Below are 24,208 nucleotides of genomic sequence, written 5' to 3'. Positions count from 1 at the left end.
CCGCGCTGGCCGCAGACCCGCCCCCCCTCCGCCGCCATGTTGTGTGGTGGGGCGGGGGCGGCCCGCGGGCTGCCGTGAGGCGGGCGGAGGGCGAGTCGGGGCGGCGCGGGCGCTGCTGGCGCTGGGCAGGGGCGCTGTGCTGGGAAGAAGAGAAGGCGCGGGCTGCCGGGCTCGCTTCTGCGGAGGGAATGGCGGATGCCGTGATCCGCAGTGGCGGCGAGATGGAGCCGGAGCAGCATCAGCGGATGGAGAAGACCAGCGCGGGCGTCCTCGGAGTGGAGAGTAACAGAACAGGAGCCGCTGAGGACACCGCACAAAATGGCGGACGCTCTGACAGCGCTGGGGAGGCGCTGCTGGTGGCTGCTGTTGCTGCAGAGGACAAGGTCCCCACAAACCTCAGCATCAGCAGCAGCAGCCAACGCAGGAGCAGCATCTCGACGGCAAATGAACAGCAGCAGCCGCCCAGCGGTGTGCTCGGGGGGCCGCCCCCTCTCCCTAAGCCCTCAGAAGACCAGCAGCCTGTTAGGAAGAACTTTCAGATCCCCAGGAAGAGCAGAGAAAAGAAAGGTTGTTCCTTCCCTTCCCCTCCCTTTTCTACCTCGCTCCCCTCTCCATCCGATTCATCAGGCAGCTCTCGGACACCTCACACGGCTGCATGCAGACAAACCCCGCGCTGTGGAGGAGGCTCTGCTGGCTCGCACTCGCGAGGCTGCTGAGGAGCCGATTTTAGTGTCAGGATGTTCCATTCTTTTCCTACCCCTCCTCTTTTCTTTCTCACTTTTATTTTGTCACGAGGATGAAACAAAACCAAAACCAAAGCTCGGCTTGAATTTCAGACCTCTGCTTTAAAAGGAGGAGAAGCTGGATGCGATCAGGGTGGGCTTGAGTTGATCTCGGCTCTGCTTCTGGAGGTGCATTGTGGAGAAGATGTTTCTTTGGGATGCCGACATCAGCGAAGATGGTTCGCTTTTCTCTTCCCCGACCTCCTCCCTGCAGGAGAAGGGTGTAATCCTGGTTAGGATAGACGAAACAAACCCAGCAGAGTTGTCCTTCATTGATGATACGCAGAAGACTGTTCTTATCTGGTGAAAGTTCTTTGCAGGGAGAAAGGGAGCATCCCACCTTCTCGTGCCTCGCTTTGGAAGCGTTCTGCTTCCAAGTGTCCAGGGTTTGGGGTTTTTTGTTTCTGAGTAACTCTTCCTCTAAAAGCCTGTGGTATTTCTTGCTTTTCACAAGACTCCACTGGTTTCTTCTTAACTTTGTTTTTGTTAAGTGGAGTTGAAGACATGTCTGATTTCCTCCCTGAAATTTATCTTAGTTCTTGCCCTTTTGCAATATGGAGTCAGTAACTTAGTACATATTACAAAAATACTTGTTTGAATAGGCTTCTTGTTCTTCAGGAGGAGGGTAACATCTTAACTTCTTGAAATGCTTTCTTCTGTAAGGAAGAGATGAAGGTAGGTTTATTTCATTATCCAGTCTTTTCTCTCCAGTAATAGACTAATTCCTTTTGGCAGTAATGACCCCTTTTGCTTCCTGGTCTTTCCCATTGCCACCCCACTCTGGGCTGATACAAGTCTGGCAGAGATTCATTGTAAAAAGAACTGGATTGATTTGGAGAAAAAAAAAGTCTTATAATTCATCTGACAGAAAAATACCTAGATGTAACTTGGTGCCTCATGAACAGTCGAAGTTTCTTGTGTGCCCCACCCAAATGTGGTTACACCCAAGTGTGGTTTAGATGTGTTTCAGAAATGTTTGTACTTAACCAACGCTATTTGAAGTTCCACTTTAGCATTTGGTTCCAATGTGAATGAAAACCTGCAAAATACCTTCTTAGGTCATCTAATTCATCATTTGCCTATGCTGAGCCATCTGCAGTGTGCAAAAAGTTTTGGATTGTGTTGTTCAAACCTCAGGCTTCTGTGGCCTCTAAGGTAGAAGAGGAAGCCATTCTTATCTTACTTCAAAAACTGACTTGCTAATGTCAAGGTCGTTTGAGCCATTCTCACCTTTTTTCCTTTCAGCCTGCAGAAAGGCTCTCAGGTATTTTGATCATTCTGATGACTTGGAGCTTCCGAAGCTCTCAGAGCAGAACCCGCTCCATTCGGCCCGCGGTGCTTGCGGATTTACAGCTGTTAGTGTTGTTCTCACGGCATGGATTGCCAAACTGCAGTTTGAGGACAGCTAAATTGCTTTTGGGATTTGTATTGTCATTTGAAAAATGATGCAATTCAGTCAGCTCTGCAACTGCACTGGAAATCGGCACTGGATCATCTGATGCCATAGGTAGTGGCTCTTGCAGCATCCTTATTGTTAGTGCTTAAATACATCTTGTTAAATTGCAAAATAATCTGAATGACACCAGTTCCTCTCGAGAGAGCTGTCTTGGCTTGGTTCTAAAGCCCAGCATGAAGCAATACGTATGGAAGCTTCCTCCATCGTTCCTTGCCTTGCAATTGTTCTGCTTTTTAAGCCACCATGTCTTTCCTGGACATGCCATCCTGGGACACAGCTGCTGCCGTGATTGTCGAGGCTTAGCTGCTATGTACAGGAGCACCTTGTCCGAGGTGTTTGAGTTTATTTGGAGGTGGGTTTTTTGGTGGATTTTTAAGTATTTTTAAACACCAAAATGTGTTTCAGGAACAATTTTTGGTAGTGAAGAAATTAAAAATTGAATCTGGAAAGCACAAATGTATGAGAAAATTTAAGCCTTAGCTTCTAAAATGTAAGAGAAATATCCTGAAAATTTAGGCTTTAGCTGCTTATTTATCTTCTTCAGAATTTATCTTCCCTCTTGGACACTTAGGTAGGGACTGAAAGTCAATAGAAATCCTTTGTAATCTGAAGGAAAGATACTCTTAACAACTGTGATCAGTTTGCACAGAGAATTCTTCTGATTTTCTCATGCTTTTTGCTGGCATAGGAATTCAGGAAACAAATGAAAGAGAAGTTGGCTGCAACATTATTTTTTTAAGGTGTGCCTGTATTTGTCTTCCTCCTTAGAAGTTCCTTGGAGGTTTGTTTTCTTGGTACATGGAGTTTAGCAATGGTGTTATGCTCTCTTGAGCAGCTTATCTGTCGTTTGTCTTCAGGCCTTTCCTGGCCTCTTCTAATTCAGTTGTCTGATCTTTGCAGATTTCCAAGTTTGCTTGAAACTTGAGAGGTCCTTGATAGGATTAGGAAAGCAAATTTAAGGCTAAATCAGTGTAAGAGCACTTTTAACTTGCTGAACGATATGAGTGATCTCCTTACCGAATGATAATTCCACCAATGATGCTGACACTGCAGCCTTTAAGAGGTTGCTTGTTGGTTAAAGTTGGAGTTTCTTTCTGTCGAAGTAGCAAATAACTGCTGTTTCTCAGGCTGAGGGGGGAAAGGTCTTGCTTTTACCCATGAAACTCTGCAATGCTTGCCTGAAGGTCTAGGTTGTCCCTTTTCTAATTCATCGTTCTGCCTTGTCTTTTGTCTTCTCGTTTTCCCTTTGGTAGAGATGTGCTCTGCTGTTGGCTTCACGATATTTCTGGGTGGAGAACTCTCAGTCCCTGAACTTGGTAACTATTTAGGCCTATTGAGAGCACAAGACATTTTGGGCTGAAAAAATCCTAAAGGTAAAAACGTCACAGTTCATTAACACCACAGATTTTTTGTTTTAGTCTTAAAAAATGAAGACTGAAAGAAATTGAGACTTAAAAGGGTGCTTCTCAATGGAGCTCCTGTAGCAAGAGCACTTGTGTGTGAGGAATGCTAGCATTCTACCAGCTTAGCTGATCAGAAAATCATTCATTTATTTATCTTCCCTTCAAACTTGGTTCAGGATTGCTCAAGGAGGATGGCTCTGTCTTCACATTCTGACTTAAAGCAACCAAACCCAGGAACTCCAATCTCAGCTTTCTGAAGTTGAAACATCAGACAGCTGTGAGAGAAAAGTAGAGCCTCCCAGGCATGACATACATCCAAACATCCAGTCCAGTCCCTGTCCCCTGACTAGTACTTATAGCTAAACTCAATTTCCACCTGAAAATAATTACATTTGTTCCAGTGCCCTGGATAGAAGCTGAACAAACCCAGAATTTATTTACTTATGTTTAGCTGTGCTGAACAAGCCAGGAAACCCCAGAACAATTGACTTGTATTATAAGGATGCTGCAGGTTAGTCCTTCCTTTAATTAGTGTTTAATTAACCCAGGGCAGTAAAGGTGCAGTGTACCCCCACCAGCTGTGTACAGCAAGCCTGGGAGATGTGTGTGTGCTCATGGCTGCTCTTTGAAGGGATGCAGGACTGGGGTGAGCCCAGCAATTCCATGGTTTGCCCAGGGGCACAGGCCTTGGTGGCTGCTCTGCAAGGTCTAGTTTAGTTTTTATTGATTCTCAGTTTTATTTTAGCTTTTTCTTGTTTCTGCACTCCTTCCTTGAAGGAAGGTACAGGCCCTGCTATGGTGACATTAACATTTCAGACCATCACTGTCCTTGAACACCTCAGCTCAAGTGGGGAACTGAAAAGTATTGCCTGGCTACTCACCTCCCTGGGGTGGTGTTTCATGTTTTGATTGAGAACATGGAGTCTGCAGTGCCTCAAGTTCTGGAAGAAAAAACTGCAACAATCTTTATAAAAAAAATTATTTTCTGTTTTCCATAATTGAATGATTAGGTAGGGTTTTTCCATACATGTGTTGAGCACTGAGTGTATACTAGTTTATGCAGATTCTCCCTCCCAGGAGAATAGGGTGACTTGCTGGTTTAGGGCAATCTGTCTCAGCTTGCTCCCCAGAGCCTTCCACAGAGCAGAAGATGCTTAAACACAAAGAACAGCATGGTTGATAATATTTGTGTGTATGACAGGATCTTAATTAATGTAATAATGTGCCTCTTCCTAGAGTTGCATCTGGGAAAGTAGGTGAGACATTATGTCTGCCTTGGGGTGGCTCTTTCTAGCTCACCCTGCAGTGCTTTCCAGTTGTTTGGGCTCCAGAGGAAGAGAGAGGCTCATTTTTACTGAGCTTGTGTCCTGGGGGAAGGAGGGAGAAGGGCTGAGGTGCAGTAAACACTGGTAAGAAAACAGGAAATGGAGTCAAGCAGCTGGCCCAGATAACTTCTGCCTTACCTGCTGGTTTGGAGGAGCTGGCAGAGTGTGAGCCCAGGTCTGTCTGACAGGGAGTTGGTGTTGTAGTGCCCAAGGGATCCAAGGGGCTGGGGGGGAACAGGGGCTGCTTTCCCAGGGGTGTGTACCTGCAGCACGCTTCTGTTTTCTATTCTCTTCATAAGCATTTATCTCTTCAGTACAAGAGCATTCAGTCCCAGAATACCAAGTTGAGAATTCTATTCACTCTCAGTTCTGTCTCCTCCCGTTTTGCTGTCAGCTTTTGAAGAATGAAGGTGTGGTTACTGAAAAGGATGTTACACCAGTATGGTTTCTAAATCACTTTCAGAATTTCCGCTCTTAAAAAAAATCACTTTCTCATTGTTGGTGTTGGAATCCTTGCTTGATTGCAGTTTGCAGATGTGGTGTTGCCTTCTAAAGTGTGCAGCTTTTACTAAATAACAGTTTGGTTTTCATTAGGAACATTTGTTTTATATTGAGGCTTATGCAGTAAATCTTTTCTGCAAATGAGGGAAAGATTGCTGCCTAAATTATACTGCCCTATTACTAAATGAAATTGGAGGATATACTCTGAAGATAGAATTAAATTTAATTTGTTGTTAGAGTAATGGTAGGTTGCTTTTTTGTTGTTTTTGTCTTTGTTTTGTTGGGGTTTTTTTTGTGAGATTAGTACTGTTTTTGTTCCTAACTGTTGTAGCTACAGTAAAAATTGTGCACTTCTGGTGGGGGTTTTAGAAGTTACTCTGAGGATAAAAACCACTTCTTGTGTTGTGCTAGTTGAGTTGCCCCAGAGATGTTATTTTCCTGGCCACTGCTCTCACAATCTGCACTGCCATCCTCTGCTGGCTCCCCCGGGGTTGCTCCTCTGATCACTTTGTCACCTTGGCACCCAAACACTGCTAAGAAGCCCAGGGACACGACTGCTGCCCTGTGGGAACTCGGGTAAAGGTTTTCCCAGGAGGGAATTTGTACAGCAGCACATGGAGGGCTTTCCTTTTAAAGCAGGTGTGGTAAGGGATAACATCATCAACCTCGAACACAGGCAGTGGGCTCCTGGTATTTTTAGTAATAGGAGCTTCTTTGTCTTCTTGAAATAGGATTGGATTTCTTCATATTTAGCTTAATTGCCATAAGCAAACAAACACAAAACCTCATAATAGTTCTGAAGTGGGGCCAAGCTATGAAACTCTTGTTGAGGTTTTTATTAGGACAATTTGTTCCTGCTTCTTAATTAAAGGAGTTAATTAGTAAATTGCAGTTCTGAAAGTTTAATTACAGTGTTTTGCAGTACATATTAGATGTTTTTCAAGGAGTAAATTCAGACTTGAAGTGCTTCCCTTACAAACTTCTGAGAACTAGTAGCTGTTCAAGAGCAATATTAAAAAAACACAATTGTGATTTTTAAAAGATGCTATCATTCTAGGAAATTTTAAGACAAACTTTTTAAAGTCTATATTTGCCAAGTATTCTAGGTGTTTTGTGTTTGAAATTGAATTACAAACCATTTATTTTCATGCATCAACTGTCAGTGAACTGAAAACTTTGGATGTTTTCACATGTATATTGGTGCTCATTATTTTATTTCTTTTATAGCACTCTTTCAACCAGTACCTCCAGAGTCTCGAGAATTTGAGGAGATTATAAACATTCTGCATCGTTCCTGCTTGGATCCGAGTTCAGTGTCCAATTTCAAATACAAGAGAGCCAGCTTAGTTCATAGTGAACTGTTGGAAAAGGAAGTGAGTATGTTTGTGGCTTCTGCTTCTCAATCAGGTACCAGTGAAATGCCAGAGACCTGGGCATTATTTTCAGTTATGCAGTTAGTCTTTAGTTGCAAACTTGCATCCCTAGGAATGAAAGCAGCTATTTTTCAGGCAAGTTTATTACTGCATAGTTTTCAACTTTTGCCTGCCAGGTACTCCAAGAAGACTAAAAGAAAAACTGTATTTGTCACCAGTGTCTGTGTGCTTTTAGCTTTCAGAAATTTTCTTAATTTTTATTAAGGTATTTTAATAACCCAGAAATTTGTTTTAATGTCTTCTTTACAGGGTTCATGATTCCTGTGAAAATTAGGATTAAAATATGTGCCTGACAGAAGTTTGCATAATCTCTGTAGTTTTGTTGTTTTCCAAGAACTACTTTAGTTAAAGTGGATTACTGGTCTAGTAATTGGAGCACCTTGGTTGAAGCCCCTCTGTTGTGCCTTATGTGCTGTCTCTTAAATCCAGCCTTAGCTTGTTCTCATCACTCTCAAATGAAGTTTTCATTCCCAGTGCCAAAGCTTCACATATGAAGCAATTGAAGAATATATAATTTGTTTGCTGTGATTATCACCTTGAAGTTATGAAGTAAACTGAAGCTTTTTCTGCTATTACATTAATTATTCATGGTTACAGCTGAGAGATATTGGTAAAAACCACCTCAGCAGCAGTGAGGTGCATCTGCAAAAATATTTGCACAGTGTAAGAGATCTGTCTCCTAAAAAGAGAAAAAGTCTTATTTCTGGAGTTCCAAAGATGTGGGAGGCATTGGGCTGGATAGTTCTAGCCAGTTCTGCTACTGGATCAAACTGAACTGTTACTGCACAGGTTTGTTTGAGGAGTGTCTCTTAAAACAAACAAATACTTGGGCAGATTAAGCCAGCTGGATTTCCCACAGGTATCATGTTCTTGAAATCTAATTATAGCTTCCAGTGATTTCATTTGGATTCTTTTGATTATTTCTGTACACTTGGGTCTGCTAACATAGATAGGGCATTAAACCACTGCCACTTGAGTGTGTTAGCAGCAGTGTGTGAGTGCCTGTGCTCAGAGCTCTGTGTGTGAACAGTTCACAGAAAAACGCCGGGAGCTGAAGCGGGACGGGCGGCCCGAGGAGCAGCTCTCGGAGAGCCACGCCTTCCTCATGGTGGATCGCTGCCAGGTGAGCCCCGAGCCCGCAGGGGAAATGCTTTCTGAGCACTTGGGAGCTTCTGGGCCTTTGGGGTTTTCACAATGGTTTTATTGACAAGATCTTAAAGTTACTTCTGCAAAATTCCGCACTGGAAGGTGTAGAAGGATGGGAAAGGGTTTTGTCACCATTTAAATCCTCTATTCCCTGCTATTTAAGGTACTCCATTTACGTGACTGTATCTTCTCTGGTTTAGGCTCTCTTTTATAAATAGAAGGATAGATTTTCTGGATGACATGTGAGTTTTTATTTGGTTTTTGTTTGGGCTTTTTTTTTGTTGAGGAATATTTTGTGCTTTCATTGCATTTGGGTTTTGGTGGTTTTTTTCTTCTTTTTTTGGACCAACAAGGTAACTGTAAAATTAGAAAATGGACATTGTCTTCTCTGTCTCTTCTTTGATCATATACTTTTAATCAAAGTGATGGAAAGGTGATTTCTGTGCTTTGTGTGCTATTAGAGAGTTGGGATTTCTTAAGCATGCAGTCATTTGACAGATATACTTCTGTTTTAAATATTAAAATTTTCTGTATTAAAGGCAAGTAATATAAAGAGTGTTGAAGGTACAGGGAGGGTGTGGTTTTTTAAGATACAGGTGAGTCTATGTAGCTGTTCCATATCAGAGTTCAACTTACACAGTTGAATAGTTTTATAGAGAATTCAGACTAGTCTTGCCTCTGTTTGTAAGGGTTGGGGTTTTGTTTAAATCTCAGTTTATATTCTGTAATTTATATTCTGTAATTGTCATTTATCGCTGTTTGTTCTGTTCATATCCTGGCTTTCCTTACAGACTTGCTTAAAAACCTCTGTTCTCTTTAGATCCAGAGCATATGTGAAAAGGGGCTGCAGGTTGGCCACTCCAAAATCACAATTCTCGGCAGCCCTTCCAGGGGTAATTATCTTTTGATTAGAGTGCTGGTTATTCAGTAGCAGTTGGCAGATAATCTGATGCAGTTGTGTCAACTTTCAGTCACTAACTGCAGCAATACCACAGCAAGATGTTTTTAACAAAGGAAACAGACCTCAGAACATTATTTCATAGCTCTGTTTTTGAGTAGTTCAGTGAAATTCCTTTTCCAAAGGGAACACCTAATTCTCATTTGGCTTTAAGTCAAACCAGTATCCCATGTCTTTGCAGGGGGCCCAAAGAGCTCGTGCAGTGTGTGGCTGCCTGCCTCTGTGTCTGTGTGTAGGTGTGTGCATTCAGAGATACCTCATGGACACTGTAGCTCAGCTCAGTTTTGGTGTAGATAGAACTAAAATTCTTGAATGCACAAATCCAAGAAGAGCGTAGATAAATTGGAGACTTAGAAGAGTCACAAGATGTTAAAGTGTTTTGAGAGTGCAAGACAGTAAGTTCCTTTTGCAAAGCTTTTCAAATAGAAAATTAGGAACTAATTTTGTCATCCTGTGTGAGAGGAACATGGTACAGAGGTATCATGAATATTGAAAGCAGACAATATGAAAGAATATACAAGTGAATATTGAAAGCAGAAATAGGTGAGAGGTGGAGAGCAAGGCTTTATGAGCATGTGATTTTTTACTGTTTAGCTGGTAAAGGGTCTGGAGCAATTTGCTCAAGCAGTTAAATACAGACTTGGAATGAGAGGAACATAAAGCAAATGGATGTTTTTTAGAGTATCTGAATTCAGTTACAGTTCTTTGGTCTGAGGTAGTCAGCCAGACCAGCAGATGACAGTGTGTTTGAGGCTGTAAAATCTATGAAATAACTAAGTACAGAAAAGCACAAAATTATTTTACCTTTGCACTTGAGTGTCAATTGTATCTTTATTCTTTTGTGTGCATTGAGCTTTAATCTCATGTAAGGCTTTTTAAATCTCTAATAATGTTTTAACATTCAGCATAATGTATTTTGGTTTCTTTTTATACTCTTGTCAGGTGTATATATCTCCAAGTATGCTGATTTATTGCAGCCTAATCCTCTAGAATCTGGAGCAACTGGAGATGTGATTGTTTTTAAAATAATAAAGGTAATTTTATCTTGCTATTCTTGAAGGATTACTTTGCTTACTGGTAACACACAGGTGGTTTTAACCTAACTTTCAATTTGTGCAGTTATCTGTGTATAGAGAAACTAGACCTCTACTAGATTTAAAATCCAGTATTGATATTAAGCTTAAATAAATCATAATAAATTGTTATAGAAGGCAGAAGTATGTTGGTTTTTTTTGAAAGTATGAAAATAACGTACTTCCAGAAGAAGCTTTCTTAATGGCTTGTTTTATTTTCTCTTACTTTGTTTGGTACTTGAAGCAATTTGTCAGCTTCCAGGACAAAGTTCCTGCTGACAATTCTTCTGTTTTATGACAGGGAAAAATGAAAAGCATATGTGACTACAGTGGTACGAAAGCAGTGGACTCAGCTGTGAGGAGTATGTTGGATCCCACCCCAAACCACGAGTGTCACATTTCAAAGAATGCAGCCAAAGTCAACTCCTTGCTGGCTTACCGAGCCTACGAGCTCACCCAGGTACAGCTGAGCCTGGGCCACCTTCCTGCACAGAACCTTCCTAAAGAGAACTTGTGAGCAATGGAGAGAAAATGACAGGAGTTAGAGCAGCCCCTGAGCTTCCCTGTGCAGTGCAGCTGGCTGTGGGCAGCACTCACAGCTGCTGCATTAGAAATCTCTTACTGCAGCAATCTGTTGCAGTCAGATTATTTCACCTAGTCTGCAGATTTCAGGATCCTTGCTTGAAAGCATTCTCTTCAGTATTAACTTCGTTTGTCTTCTGTAAATCAGTGAAATAGATGGCTAAAAAAATCATGTGTTTTTTCATTTCTCATTGCAAATTTGCCTAAATTAACATTTTATATTGGTGATTGAGCTAAGGATAGACTCTAGAACTCATTGCAATATTTACTTTCCTCTGAAGTTTTTGGTTTTTGTTAGTTAATACCTTCACTCACCAAAAATACTTTCAAGTAAATGTTGCATTTCAAGAATGTTTTATTCTTGATTCACTCCTGAAGGTACTGTCCATATCTAAGTGGTTAATAAAGGAAGGAGAAGATAAAAAAAAGATCTTAATTTATTGTATTCTCTAGTACATATGAAAGGAGAATTTAAAAACTTCTTTATTTTAAATGCCAGCATTTAAAGAAATTAATGATTGCTCCAGGCTTCTGATTTAACACTGTCCCTTCTTGTTCCCAGTACTACTTCTATGAATATGGCTTTGATGAGATCAGGCCAAGACCAAGACATGTTTGTCCTTTTGCTGTTGTTTCATTTACTTATAAAGATGACATGGTACAAGGACCAAAATTTGTGCCCTCATCAAGGTAAGCTAGGAAGTGAGTTGTGGAAAATGTGCATGTAGCAGGAAGAATTCATAGCTCTTGGCAGTAGCTTAGAATTGATTTAAATGAACAGTGCTGAAGTGAATGAATGTGTCACAGGGACTTAGTATAATAAATACTTATTATACTAAATGTATTATACTTAGTATAATAAATACTTCTAATGCAAAGCAAGAGGTGCCAAAATGGGTTTTATGCAGCAGGGTGGCCCCTGTGGGAAGCAGTTTTGCAGCTCTTCCCACCTGCTTGCCTTTTGCCCGGGTGGAATCCACAAATACTGAGGGGTTGTACCTAAGTGAGGAAATTCGTGGACATAAAAGCATTCACAGCATTATCTTGCTTGGTACTCTAAAATAATATTCTGTATATTTTGTCTCTGAACCCTTCACTGGTGTCTGCTGGTGGAGAGAGTATGTAGATGGCCAGTTGATCACAGATCCACTGTGATACCTGTGCTGACAGGAAGATGTCCAGCTGTGGGGACTGTGCTATGAAATGCTAAAAGCAGTTATCAAGGTACCTAAATTAGTACAAGATGCTGCAGCAGTGATAGATTGAGATTAGAGTGGGAATTACCAGTCTTCCTATTTTGTTAGACTGATAAACTATTCTTAATGTAAGATTGAGTGGTCAGAATTCTCTGTTCCATCCTAGTCATTCTGTCTCTCTTCTTTTGTTTAGAGCAAACACCTTGCACACAGATAGAAGTACAGGTAAGAATGAATTCCAGTTTTTGGTTTTATGGTACAGACTGGGAAGGTTTTGATGATTTTCCCCCTGTAGTTTTATGTTTGACCAGTTTAGTTATGCTGAGTGTATACCTGAATTTTATCCTGCACCATGCTGGTTGCTGATACTGGATGATCAAACAGACACCTTAATGTGTATCTTCTTTTATCAGTGTGAACCACAAGTGAACAAAATCAACAGTCTTTTTTCCCTTCTCTCCTACTTAGAGTGTAGTAGGAATTGATCTTCAGTTCCTGAATCTCCTGTTCAATTGGCACTTCAAATAATATTCTTCTCTGTCATGCTTTGTTTTGAACCTCATTCAAGCAAAGTTAGTGTGTATGAAAGTGGTTGACAGTTAAGGTAAGGAAAGAGGATATAATTCCTCAGAAATTAGCATCAAGGGTGTGCTTATACTGACAGGTGTAGGTAACAAACCAACCTCCTTTACTCTGCTCAGAGCAGATCAAAACGTGACAGGGTTGATAACATCCTTTCTGTTGCCTTTTAACATTATTGTCTGGTGTTAGTATGAAAGTTTCCTTATACTGATTTTGGAGATTCAGCAGCCTCTTCTTTCAGTCACAGAGTGGTTTCACTTAGGCTTCCTTTCTCCATCTTAATTTAGAGAAACCTAATGTTACATTGTGGAGGGGACAGCTTTGGAATAAAGGCAAACTTGTGTGCCACGTTTCCCTAAAATCAGCAGCACGACCTTTCCTTCCATGCAAGCTGTGAGTATTGCCATTTAGACAGTAAGTTTAAAATACTGCTCTATTAAAACTCTTTTGAGTAGAAACTGCTGAGTTTTGGATATATTCAGATGCAAATCTGAAATACTGATTAAGTGCCTTAAATACATCAAACAAGAGTCGAGTCATGTATGTCCAGAATTTTCTTGAGCTCAGGCACACAACTGTCAGCATCTCTGCTGTTTGGTTCTGTTGTTTGTGCATTTGTTGGGTTTTTTCCATTCAAGTGACACACACTCCTCTGCAGGAATAAACACCCCTGGCTCATGAGATAGTCCAAAGAAATTATTCTTAAGGGCGTGTATTTACTGGTTCTTACTTTATCAGGAAGCATAGGAATATAGAAAGTAAAAAAAGAGGTCTTTATTTTTTTTTATCTCCCCCCACCCTTCTTCTCCAGTTCTGAGAAGCTTGAGGTTGAAAAAGTTGTAAGCATTGATCATTTGAAGCAAAAAATTTCACCAGCATTGTTCTTGAAAGAAACTTACCAAGAAAGAAAAGAAGGTAAATTGTTCTCATTAAATTTCTTTAAATTCAGAATTTTCAAGTTTTCTGAATTAGAATTTTGGTTCTTTTTTCCTTACACTCTCTTTCTCCCCTGTATCCTGTCAGTGTGGAAGAATGGCATGTACTCTAGCCTGTATGAAGTTGTGGAGAAGTCCCGTTCTGGGAGCCACTTCGAGGGGTTACTTCAAAAACTAGAGAAAGAGAAACTCGTGAGTGCAACAGATTTGACTATTCCTATTTTTTAAAATAATTTTACTAGTTAGTAGTTTCAGGCATACTACAAAATCCACAGTCTCACTGGAATTCCTTAGCTGCCATACTCTTAAGTATCAGGGCACTTCTCTGCCCAAGACAGAATTGTCCTACAGTCAAGAAGAGTATTCATGGTGAGCAAATGTCTTTGAAGCAGTTTGCTCTTTTTGCTTGAAAACAGGTCCTTGTGAAGCCACTTGTGGACAGAGGATTTCTTATTCTTCTTTCTCCTTGGCAGATGATGTCCCCTTATGGTAAGCATACTCTGGGTTTGTGTTAGAGTTGGGTTTGTTGTTTTGGCTCTTTTAGGGGGGTGGGTTTTTGCATACTAGATTGACTTTGGGTGGTCCTCTCCTTTTTACCTGTTGTGTTTTTTTTTTTTTTTTTTTTGTGTTCTAGACCACCAGACTGGACGGTCCCGTGTGCTTCATGCATTGTTTCTGTTTCCAGAGTCTAGAGGTGTCATTAACTCAGGTTTGCTCACTGTTGTGTGCAGGTTTATTTAAACAGAGGTGATATTCTGTTGAAGATTTTGCAGTCAGTCAGTGTGAACTAAGAGTAACAGTTTGCATTGGTTAGGGTCATGGTTTTAGTGTTTAGAAACACTTGTTTCTTCACAAAAGCAAATGTTGCATGTTGAAGGTTCACTTGTTCATATTTGAGAAGGTAAAACTTGTTGAAATTTCTTGATAGAGCATCCCTGGCTTCTGAATTACTTCTTCGTGGTCATTCCAAACTGTGTTTCACCCAGCATGTATTAACATAGAGTATTGCTGACTAGTCATCATTTATTTGTAGCTTCATGGTTTGATTTTAATTGTGGATTCCCTTTTCTCCTTTTGGCAGCACAAAAAAATGGTCCATATGGAACACAGAAAAATTCACCTTCCATGGCTTTGCACAAGAAAAAGGAAATCGTTCCAGAATTCACCAAGTTGGTTCAGTCTCTGCATTTTGCTTTGTACCAGGCCCGTAAACACAGCAGTGTAGATTACAATGCTATTGTGGACAAGTACATTCATGAGTACTTCAGAAAACTCTACCACGGCCCTGGAAGAGGCAGAGAATTTATAGTTCGTGAGTACTCAACACAGCTGGATGACAAAAGGTTTCTGTACCCTGCCCCGAGGTACAAAGGTGACATTGGCATGCGCTTGCAGAGCTATGTCTTCAACTGTGAGGCCTATCAGCTCCCCGTCTCCAGAGCCAGGGAGCTGCTGGAGAGAAACCGCAAACCCCAGCGCTTCAGCCCCAGCTCAGATTATGAAGCCACTGCTGCCAAAAAAAGAGTGTCTCGTGCTGGAGATGATGATACTGAAAGACTCAAGGATCTCATTAACTTGATCCAGTGTAGAAAGAAAAATGTAGGTGGAGATTCTGATTTTGAAGACCCCAGAATTAGGAGTGGTCTGAAAAGAAAGCTGGAAGAGCAATCTGGAAATTTGCAGAAATACCTAAAAAGGAGTGACTCTGCAGAGAATATTTGTCAGTGCGAAGGTAAGAAAGTCTTTGTTTAGAGTTCTTCTTTAAACATTGTTATTCAGAGCATATTTAATACTTAATCATCACAGATTATCTTTTTGCATGCTGTGGCAATTTAATGCACGATGGTTCATTGGCCTGAGATATGTTAATAGAGATAAAGTTTGTTTTTTGCAGGTTTCCACTTTTTAGGAGATAAGTTAAGGGGAATTTTCCTGGAAGTTGCTTTTGTTTAGCCTCTTTGGAAAGAAAGCAGACTTCTGAAGAGTTTACTTGCCTGTGGAGCTGTCCAAAGACTCTCTAATACAGAACACTTAGCAGACTTGATATTGTCTTTTGTGGAGTTTGACTTTGCTGTAATTCTTTGTGTCCACTACCCTATTTCATACCTAAGAAGTTTTGATGGAAGGGAAGAAGCATAGTTCAGTTTTGAAATAGCCATTTGAAATAATGTGTGTTGTGGGACAAAGGAAACAACCTAATAAGATTAAATAATTCTCTACATGAAATTATCTACATCCAAACCTGAGACAAGTATCACAGATACCTTCTGACTTAAGGTCTGCCAGAAAAAACCCTTTGATTTCTGTTTCCCTGACCATTTTCTCAAGGCAACTATAGAAGCCTCCTGCAAAAGGGGGAAATGGGAACGGGGTGACACAAAGAAGAGGGGGTTTCCATCAAGCACCAGTCACTCTGGTCTGTGTGAATCACTGGAAGATGAACTGATCTGAGTTGCCCTTAGTTGTCCTCTTGAGGGGACAGAAGATACTGACTGCCATGTAGGGATGAAGGAGGCAAAGGGTGGACTTTATGGCTGGGATTCCTGCTTGGTGAATTCTGTGAACCTTCAAAGGTCTTTTGAGATTGACTAATGATGTAGAATATGTGATGAAAGCATGTCTACATTTTTGTTAAAATAAGTGTGTGTACATACAAAGTGATGCTAAAGATTGAGACTGTGGGTACATGGCAGATGTTTGTGGGGAGATCTGGTTTTGTTTTTATTTTAAGTCTGAGCAATGGATTCCTTTTCCTCTCCTAAGGTGGCAGAACCTTGGATTCCCCACAGTATGTGTTCCCAATGAATCCTGAGCATGCTGGCCACGAGGGTGACTTCAGGCCGGACGTGTCGGACGCTGCGGCTGACCCGGAGGCGCTGGTGCGGGCGGTGCTGGAGACGCTGGGCCCTGCCAGCCACTGGGAGCCGGCACTGCTGCAGGCTGTCACCCAGGCCTTGGCCTTGGGCACCGAGGACACTGAGGAGGATGTGAGACAGAAGTACGAGTATGAATCCATTGCAGCTCAGGACAGAGAGGGTCAGGAGCTTCCTAACGCTGCTCAGGCTGACAGTGTTCCCTTCAAGGACCCGCAGAGCCCGGCCGTGCTGGAAACCGACGTGCAGTGCTTGCCCTACATGCCCGTGGATGTCAGTCTGCAGCTCCCACCCAACGAAGCACCCCTTGAGCACACACTACATTTACCAGTAAGTGAAACTGCCAAGGTGCTGACAGTGAAAGTACTGTTTTCAAAAATATGAGACTGAATGAAAAAAACATTGTTTTTTTACAGAGGCAAACACAGATAGGTACTAATTCTTCTGTGAAGCTTTTCTGTTTGGTAGGAACATAGGTGGAAATTTTCCCCACTCTTAAGTGTGTGTTTACGGTTCATTATTCTTTTTGTGATAAAAAAGGAGCAGAGTTGAAGAATTCTGAGCATTTCACTGCATGCTCAGCTCTCTTTGAGTGACTTGTTGGTGCAGTGCTGTATATGAGTTCCCTTGTGCTTAGGGATCACAGTACCCTAGCTTAGCCTACAAGAGTGATGGTTCCATGATCTCTGTTACTGGTACTTCCACACAGAGTCCAGTTCCTAAGTCATAGAGCAGCAATGACTTTGTCCCACGTGTGATCTCTGTGCTGTTTTGCTTCTACCCATTGGGATGTGAGATGAAATTGGCTTTTTTAAGGGCCCAATACTAGTTGTAGGCAGTGCCTCAGCAAATTTATTAATTAAATTTAAATTATTTAAACTGTATTATTTAAAGTGCCTCCTGGCTTTAGTCAGGTATCAATACAACAGCTTGGAAAGAGTGAGGGAGCAGCCAGTTGTCCCCTCCCTTCCCCTTGGGCACCCCCAGCTTCCATGCAGTAAGAGCAGTGCTCAGGACTGCATTAGTAATGAGAGACCACAGAAGTACCTCGTGGAAATGTTTCCAGCTTTAGACTGGATTAGATTGATAGCAGAATTGCCAGTGAACTCACTTCTTCCTGTCAACTGCTCAGAATGTAAAAACTTAATAGTGTGCAAAACCAAAAGGAGTTGTTTTGAGATGAGCATTTTGTTGCTTGTTTTTTAGGATGCAGGCACTGGGAGTACCTTTGAAGGCTGCAGTCCCTGTCCTAGTGCACCTATAGAACATGGCTATCTCAGGCAACCTCCCTGCTCAAATAATGTAGGGGAAGTTGGAATGCACTGGAAACTTATCCCAATTACAGGTAAGATGGATTTCAACTCCTCTGTTCCTACAACTAGTGAATGAAAACATACTCTAAAGGTTTGTGCCTGGATTCATACATCCATTCTTGGATCACATGTTGGTACACAAGCACATCTATAGCTGTGCAGTTGTTTCTTATATTTGATTAATACAGAAATCTGGATGAAAACAGATACTGGTGGAGAATATTGGTTTGGCCTCATATTAACACAAATTAGAAATGTGAATGCTTTAAAAACAAACACAACTATAGTTTTGAATATGGATGGTGAAGAACCTGAGCTGGGGTTATGAGGGTCTTTCAGCACTCCTTGCAGCACCACTGAAGCTGTGTCAGTTATCAGTCAGACTGATATCCTCCCCTTTCCAGAAAATAAACTTGTTTTCACTGTTGCAAGATCTGGTGCAGCTTGCAGTCCAACTCCACCAGGTCATTTGTGTCTAAGCTTTTTAAAAGTGAGCATTTTAACCTAGTAGCAAATGAAAATATTTGAATCATATGTTGCCCTGCTTGATTTCTAATTTAATTTTTAATTTGTAATGAAGGTATACCCTATTGTGCTACATTATCTCTGGGAAAACTACTTGTATTCTGCTTTTTCAGCAGACTTGGACTGTGCTGTTTGACTGTCTTAGGAGCTGTTAAATGTACTGTGCTTCTGTACCTCAGCAGACTGTAACACTTGAGTATTGGGGTTGAAGTTGGTTGATGGGGAAGGCATAACAGTAATGCTGTTATGGGATTTGGAGGTTTTGGTGTATCAGCTGTGTGTCACTCTCACACATGAGATGATGGTGATGATGAACTCTTCTTCTGTAGGTCTGAAGTCACCAGAAGAGCCACTGGAATATTTGCCACCAATGGATGCACTTCCTAATGACCCCCGGGTAAATAGACAGAGAAATTCTGATTATCAATTGCCCTGCTCTCCATTTGCAGACACACAGAAGGGGACAGCAGAAGATGGACATTACACAGGACAAGTGGAGAAACTTGAAGATCAGTATGAACTAACAGATCAACCTTTTACAGCTAAGCATTCCATTAGTGCAGTAATAGAGACAACACTGTTAGAAGAATATAAGCTCTTTGCAAGAAAGATTAAAGAAATTTTGCAGCAAAAAAACATTCCTTATGTCAGTGACATGTCCACACCAGTCCTTTCTGCCCAGGAGAGGATGATGAGACTTTCTGAACACATCTGTTTGCAGGCCTCAGAGATTTCTGTCCAAGAATACGTAGAGAGCCTGATTAAGAAGCTGGACAGTGTCATTTTGGCTTCTTCCTGCATGAAGCAGGCTGCCCCAGCGTATCCTAGTCCTGAAGCACTGGAGGGGGCGGGCAGGGACAGCGGCGCAGCGCTCCCCGAGCCGCCCTGCGATGCCCCGGGGCAGGAGCTGCGCCAGCCCCCAGCAGGCCTGGCCCTGGGCAAGGACACCGCGAGCCACGGCAGTGCTAAAGCAGAGGAACAGACCTCTGCTGCTGCTGACCTCAGGGAACCACCTGAAAAGACTCACAAGTCCCCTAACAACTTAATAAACATTTCAACTCAACCAGATTTTTCTGATTTGATAAGCAAGTTAAAGCCTGAATTATTTACCGGTTTCGTCCAAATAATGGAAAATGTACAGAAAAACAGAATCCAATTTTATATTCATGAAGAGGAAGAAAGTGTTCTCTGCAGAGAAATCAAGGTAAAGCTGTTTCAGTTCAACCTCTCTACTGTCAGAACAGAGTGTCTTTCAAATCCACTTGTATGAAACTGGACACACTTTGACTGTGACAGTGAGTTGTGAAAATAGGCTGTCCTGTCCCATTTCCTCACTGAGCTTTGGTGGTAGTCTTGCTTATATTTAGCTTTTACATAAGGCTTTTTCTTTGAGCTGGAAAACAGAACAGGCTGCAGGTTGGTCCTTTCTGAAGATCCTGCCAGGGGGTGGGCTTACAGAAAAAAGGTGATAAGTGAAGAAATGTGACAGCTACCGTTTTAGAAGGAATGTATGAAAAGTCACTCTGTGTGCTTTTGGGTTTTTTTCTCTTCCCCTCTAATAGTAGAGAGAACTTTGAGAAATCACTATGCTTCTGTGACTTAAATGTGTAAGATGAAAGTTGTAAACTTCTAGCCTTCCTTGAACACTGGGGCAGTTTGATACTGTCAGTTGGTTGTCTGTGTGTGATTTGATAAGAATGACTGAGTTGCTGAAACAGCTGCTCTGTGTTGCTGCATCCTTCTGATTAATTTATGGGAGGGATAAAGCAGCCAGTCCCTCTGGGATTCACTGAAGTGGAAAACCTTCTTGCTGGGGGTGTCATCTGGGCATGGTTTCTACCAAACTACCTATTGACTTTTTCCTTGTCTGCTCTCTCTGTGGTGGCAGGAATATCTTAGAAAGTTAGGGAACACAGAGTGCCATCCAGAGGAGTTCCTTAAAAGAGGAGATAATTCAGAGAAACTGTTGATCATTATCCAAAATGAAGACATTGCCAATCTCATCCATAAGGTATGTCCCACGTAAGGAACTGTGAGCTACAGAAACCTGTTGGCAATAGTGAGAGGAGCTCATTTGGAGCAAGGCTGCTTTCTTCTAACAGCACAGCATTCAACACTACCCTGTCTTTAGCTGCTGTTTGAAGAAACAAAATGGTTGTAGTAAAAATAGTCTTGTCCAACATTTACTCATATCTTCTTCCACCACCATGCACAGGCTAATGCATAGTTATTGTTAGTAGTTGTAAAACTGTAAGCTGTAAAACTGAGTAGTTCTGGTTCTGTGATGCTCTGACAGGAGGTGAAGGCAGCTTTCAGATGACCTGAGCTATTCCTGCCAGCTTAACACCCTGTGCTGGACAGAAAGTAAAATTACTCCAAGTGCTCAACGTCCATTTACCATATTCCTGTAATGCTCCTGAGAGAGCACCTCCCTGGGCAAGAGAAGGAACAGCAATTTTTTGAAAATGTGTTCTGACGTTTGGTGCCTGGCATTAGTAGATAGCAGAGTTCTGTAATTCCTTGTTCTGTGTGACCTGTGCTTACACCTCTGATTTCAAATGTTTTTCAACAGATCCCTGGCCTGGTGACTCTGAAGAGGTTCTCCTGTGTCAGCTTTGCAGGGGTTGATAGTTTGAACGATGTGAAAAATCGCACTTACCATGACCTGTTTGTGTCTGGGGGTTTTGTTGTGTCGGATGAATCTGTCCTTAACCCAGAGTCCATCACTACAGGTAGGTGTGATCCTTGTGGAAGCTTTAGAACTAAAATCCTGACATTTCAGTATGTGAGAGGTCCCGTACTCACCACAATAAAGGATCAGGTCTGACAATTTTTGTGATGTTCTTTGAGAACTTCAGCTATTCCAGTCTCTTTCTCAGCCCAGTGGCGTTATTGAACAACACATGAACAGGGAGATTTTGACTTCTGTTTGCATTTCCTTGTGTAGTTATGTCTGTGGAGCCTTTTATTCCTTACTACTCCGTCCACAAACATGCTGTATATACTTTTTCTTCATTTGAAATTGAATAGTTAATGAAGTTACAATTTTTTGAAATATTTTAGCAAGGCAGATTGTGTATGCTGAGGTCAGCTTTTAAATACCACTGCTGGGCACCTGAGGTACAGAAAGGCAGCTCAGTTTTATGATACTGCTGTTGGCCAGTCTGCATGGAATAAAACTTTGAAGTGAGTGTCTGCTGTTTGTAATTGTGTGAATGTACTGTGATGAAAACAGGAAACAGCTTTTTGTATACACTGAAGCAGTATTTTCAGTCTACGTACCACAGAATTTAACTTGTATTTAATATCTCTACAACAGATAAACTAAAACAGTTCCTGACATTTCTGGAGGATCTCAATACCCCAGATGGGAAATGGCAATGGAAAGTCCACTGCAAAATACAAAAGAAATTGAAAGAGCTGGGGAGGTAAGTAAGGTTCTATAATAGCAGCTGTTAAAATGCTTCAGCTTTCATTATGCCATCCAAAACACTTAAATAGAACTTATTCTTATTTTTGTCTGTTGCTATTTAGACTGACCATAAATTGTTTCTAACAGTGAGCTTTCCCCCCACTGCAGGATGAATGCCAATGCCCTGAACCTGCTCACCCTTCTGAACACCTACCAAAAGAAGAACTTGGTTGAGATTCTGTCTTACCATAACTGTGACTCTCAAACTCGAAATGCTCCAGAACTTGAGTGTCTCATCAGGCTTCAAGCTCAAAACATCCAGCAGAGACATGTTGTCTTCCTAACAGGTAAACCCCACATTTGTGAACACCTCTCCCCCTTTTTTGATGACAGGTGCTAAATATTAATACAAACTCCTCTTTTATGTATTTAGAAAAGAATCTCAAGACGCTGTCGAGTTACGTTGACAACGGCATCGTGGTTGCTGCTGTTGATGACTTCATGCGTAACTTTCAAAGTCTGGTGGGGTTTCACAACTCTGATACTGAGCAGAACAACCTTGCTGCTGGCAGTGCTGGCCAAGGACAATCAGGTGAGGTCAAACACACTTAAACTTTCCTTCCTGAAGTGCATGTGTGGGGTAGAGGTGCTGGGACAGTGTGCCTTGACTCTGCTCAACAGCCACTGCAGCTGGCAAGGAAAACCCAACTCTCAAAGTGTTTGAAATGGTGGGGGAAGAGCAGTGGGGATGGAGACCTTCAACACAGGCTAATGTGGTATTTGAGGCACTAGACAGGGCATCTGTTTTCAGGATAAACTTGTCACTACTGCTTTATCTACTTAGAGTAGATAAACTGTACTGAGATGTCAGTAATTGTACTCCTTTAATTGTCTGATCAAATACTCACCTGCTGTGTAACTTTAGATGCTGTTTTGACATTGTCCCCTTTGGAGCTGGGAGCTGGGATTTCCCAGCACTAAATATGAGCACGGTGTGCAGAAGCTTTTAGCACCAAGTAACTGGACACTCCCACAGAGGGTTAAGTGTGTGTGTTGAGTAAGTGAACACGAGTGGCAGAAGACCAAGACCTAAAGTGCTGTTGGACTGGCAGACCTGAAGTGTAACACTGTGAGTAGTGTATGGCCTTTTTAACCAAAGTTTATATTTCAATAGAATAGAACTTTCTCTCTCTTTTAATGTAGTTCTTGTAGAAAAGGATGAGAAGGATGAGGAGGACATGTCTCTGGATTCAGGGGATGAATTGTCAGAAATAGAAATCTGCAGTGGTGCCTCTAAGTATGATACTCATGTGGAAGCTTTGCAGACAGAGGCCAAGGGCCCACATGGAGCAGATGCTAAAGCAAGCTGCTTATCAGTTACAGAGTTACCTCCTGAAGCACAAACTGGCCTGGGGGAAAAGACTTACAAAACTGACTTGGAAGAGAAGCAGCCAATTACTCCAGTTTCTACAACAGGCTCTGCTGAAGGAGAAAAACACAATGCAATTGAACAAACTCCTTTCAGTAACTTCCAGGTTTATAGCAGACAATTAAACATGTTCCATCAATTCAGCCACTTTAGTGTCCTCACTCATCAGACTTTTCTGGGAACAACATACCCAATTTCTCCTGCAAATCAAAACCAGGAAGGGAGCAATTATTTTCTATCTGCCTACAATCAGAGCATGGATACAGAAAAGTCATTATCACCTGGTGGCTGGGATAGCTGCTGTGATTCTTCCAGGCCATATTCAGAACAGAAATGAACTCTTAAGTCTCTTTTTCTAAGTTGCTGTGGACTTCTCTGTTTCTAAAACGTTGGATTAATGATTTCTATTTTATTCTGGAACAAAATGTTTCTTGTTCTTGTTATCTCAGATGTTTTCATGTTCTATTTAAATCCCTGATGGCCCGTCCCTGTTGGAACCATCTGAAAATTTAAATAAATACATATATTTTTTAACGTTTACTGTACTTGAATTATCTTGTTTGTTGGCACTTTTAAGTTTCTACATTTGTATTTGACCTGTTACCTAAGCTTCATTTGAGGTCTGTTTAATGTAAAGCTGAACGTTTGCCTAAAATATGTGAGTCTTTTTTTCTTAACCACGAGAGTATCCAGGTCATGTTTCTTTACGTAAATATTAAAATTAATGTATTTATTTGACATGGACACAAATTTTGTACAATGTTTTTACATAGCTCTAAGGTAGTGTACTTATTTTCATGACTATATACTGGATTTTGGCTAAATACCTCAATTAGAGTAACCAATGGTGCAGTTCCATTACAAAAAAAAGAAATAAACTCTCAATGCACAAGGGACTTGCTAACAGATTGCTTTGTCTGTGGTTTTTACATTGTTTGCAAAGTGCTTGAGGAACTCCCAAGCTTGGTTTCATGGCCAGCAATTATCTGTGTGCCTCACTTGGTGCTCTGTGCCATTGCAGCACCACAGGGTCCTCCCAGCTTTTACCTGGCCACTGTGATTACTGTAATGAGAGGAGGACAAACCTTCATGTAATGCAGCAGAAAAACCTCAATGCTCTCCCACTTCAGCTTAATGATTCCTGGGGCTCTCAGGCTTTGTTTTTTAAATTTGGTTTTGTTTGTTTTGTGAAGGAGCACTGGGGTAAGTCCAGTTTTGTCTGTTTCCTTATCCTGTCTGTTCAATTCCACATCTGCTGCATTTCCAGCCTTTCCCCTCAGCGAT

At 41.5% G+C, this 24,208-nt stretch overlaps 1 protein-coding gene across 4 annotated transcripts; it reads left to right on the top strand.

The window, feature by feature from the left end:
• Nucleotides 1-14: 14 nt before the first annotated feature.
• Nucleotides 15-23,828, top strand: TASOR (transcription activation suppressor). 4 transcript variants are annotated; one of them, XM_077184461.1, is made up of 23 exons: nucleotides 15-567; nucleotides 6,695-6,840; nucleotides 7,931-8,023; nucleotides 8,867-8,939; nucleotides 9,947-10,038; nucleotides 10,379-10,537; nucleotides 11,222-11,349; nucleotides 12,049-12,080; nucleotides 12,725-12,830; nucleotides 13,249-13,352; nucleotides 13,461-13,564; nucleotides 13,789-13,861; nucleotides 14,007-14,081; nucleotides 14,454-15,104; nucleotides 16,136-16,575; nucleotides 17,452-17,590; nucleotides 18,413-19,287; nucleotides 19,972-20,094; nucleotides 20,656-20,815; nucleotides 21,403-21,511; nucleotides 21,664-21,842; nucleotides 21,929-22,087; nucleotides 22,421-22,722. In XM_077184461.1, exons 1-23 carry the CDS (start codon nucleotides 189-191, stop codon nucleotides 22,474-22,476), a joined length of 4,455 nt encoding a protein of 1,484 aa, XP_077040576.1. In that variant the 5' UTR covers nucleotides 15-188; the 3' UTR covers nucleotides 22,477-22,722. The 4 variants fall into 4 exon arrangements, with proteins under 4 accessions (XP_077040576.1, XP_077040575.1, XP_054496240.2 ...); XM_077184460.1 differs by having other exon boundaries at nucleotides 16-567; nucleotides 18,533-19,287; nucleotides 22,699-23,828; XM_054640265.2 differs by having other exon boundaries at nucleotides 16-567; nucleotides 22,699-23,828.
• The last annotated feature ends 380 nt before the right edge of the window (nucleotides 23,829-24,208 follow it).

This window comes from Agelaius phoeniceus, chromosome 11 (assembly GCF_051311805.1).
Source record: "Agelaius phoeniceus isolate bAgePho1 chromosome 11, bAgePho1.hap1, whole genome shotgun sequence".
Taxonomy (NCBI): Eukaryota; Metazoa; Chordata; class Aves; order Passeriformes; family Icteridae; genus Agelaius; species Agelaius phoeniceus.
Note: the sequence above shows the minus strand (reverse complement) of the source record. Positions and strands in the feature narration are given on the sequence as shown.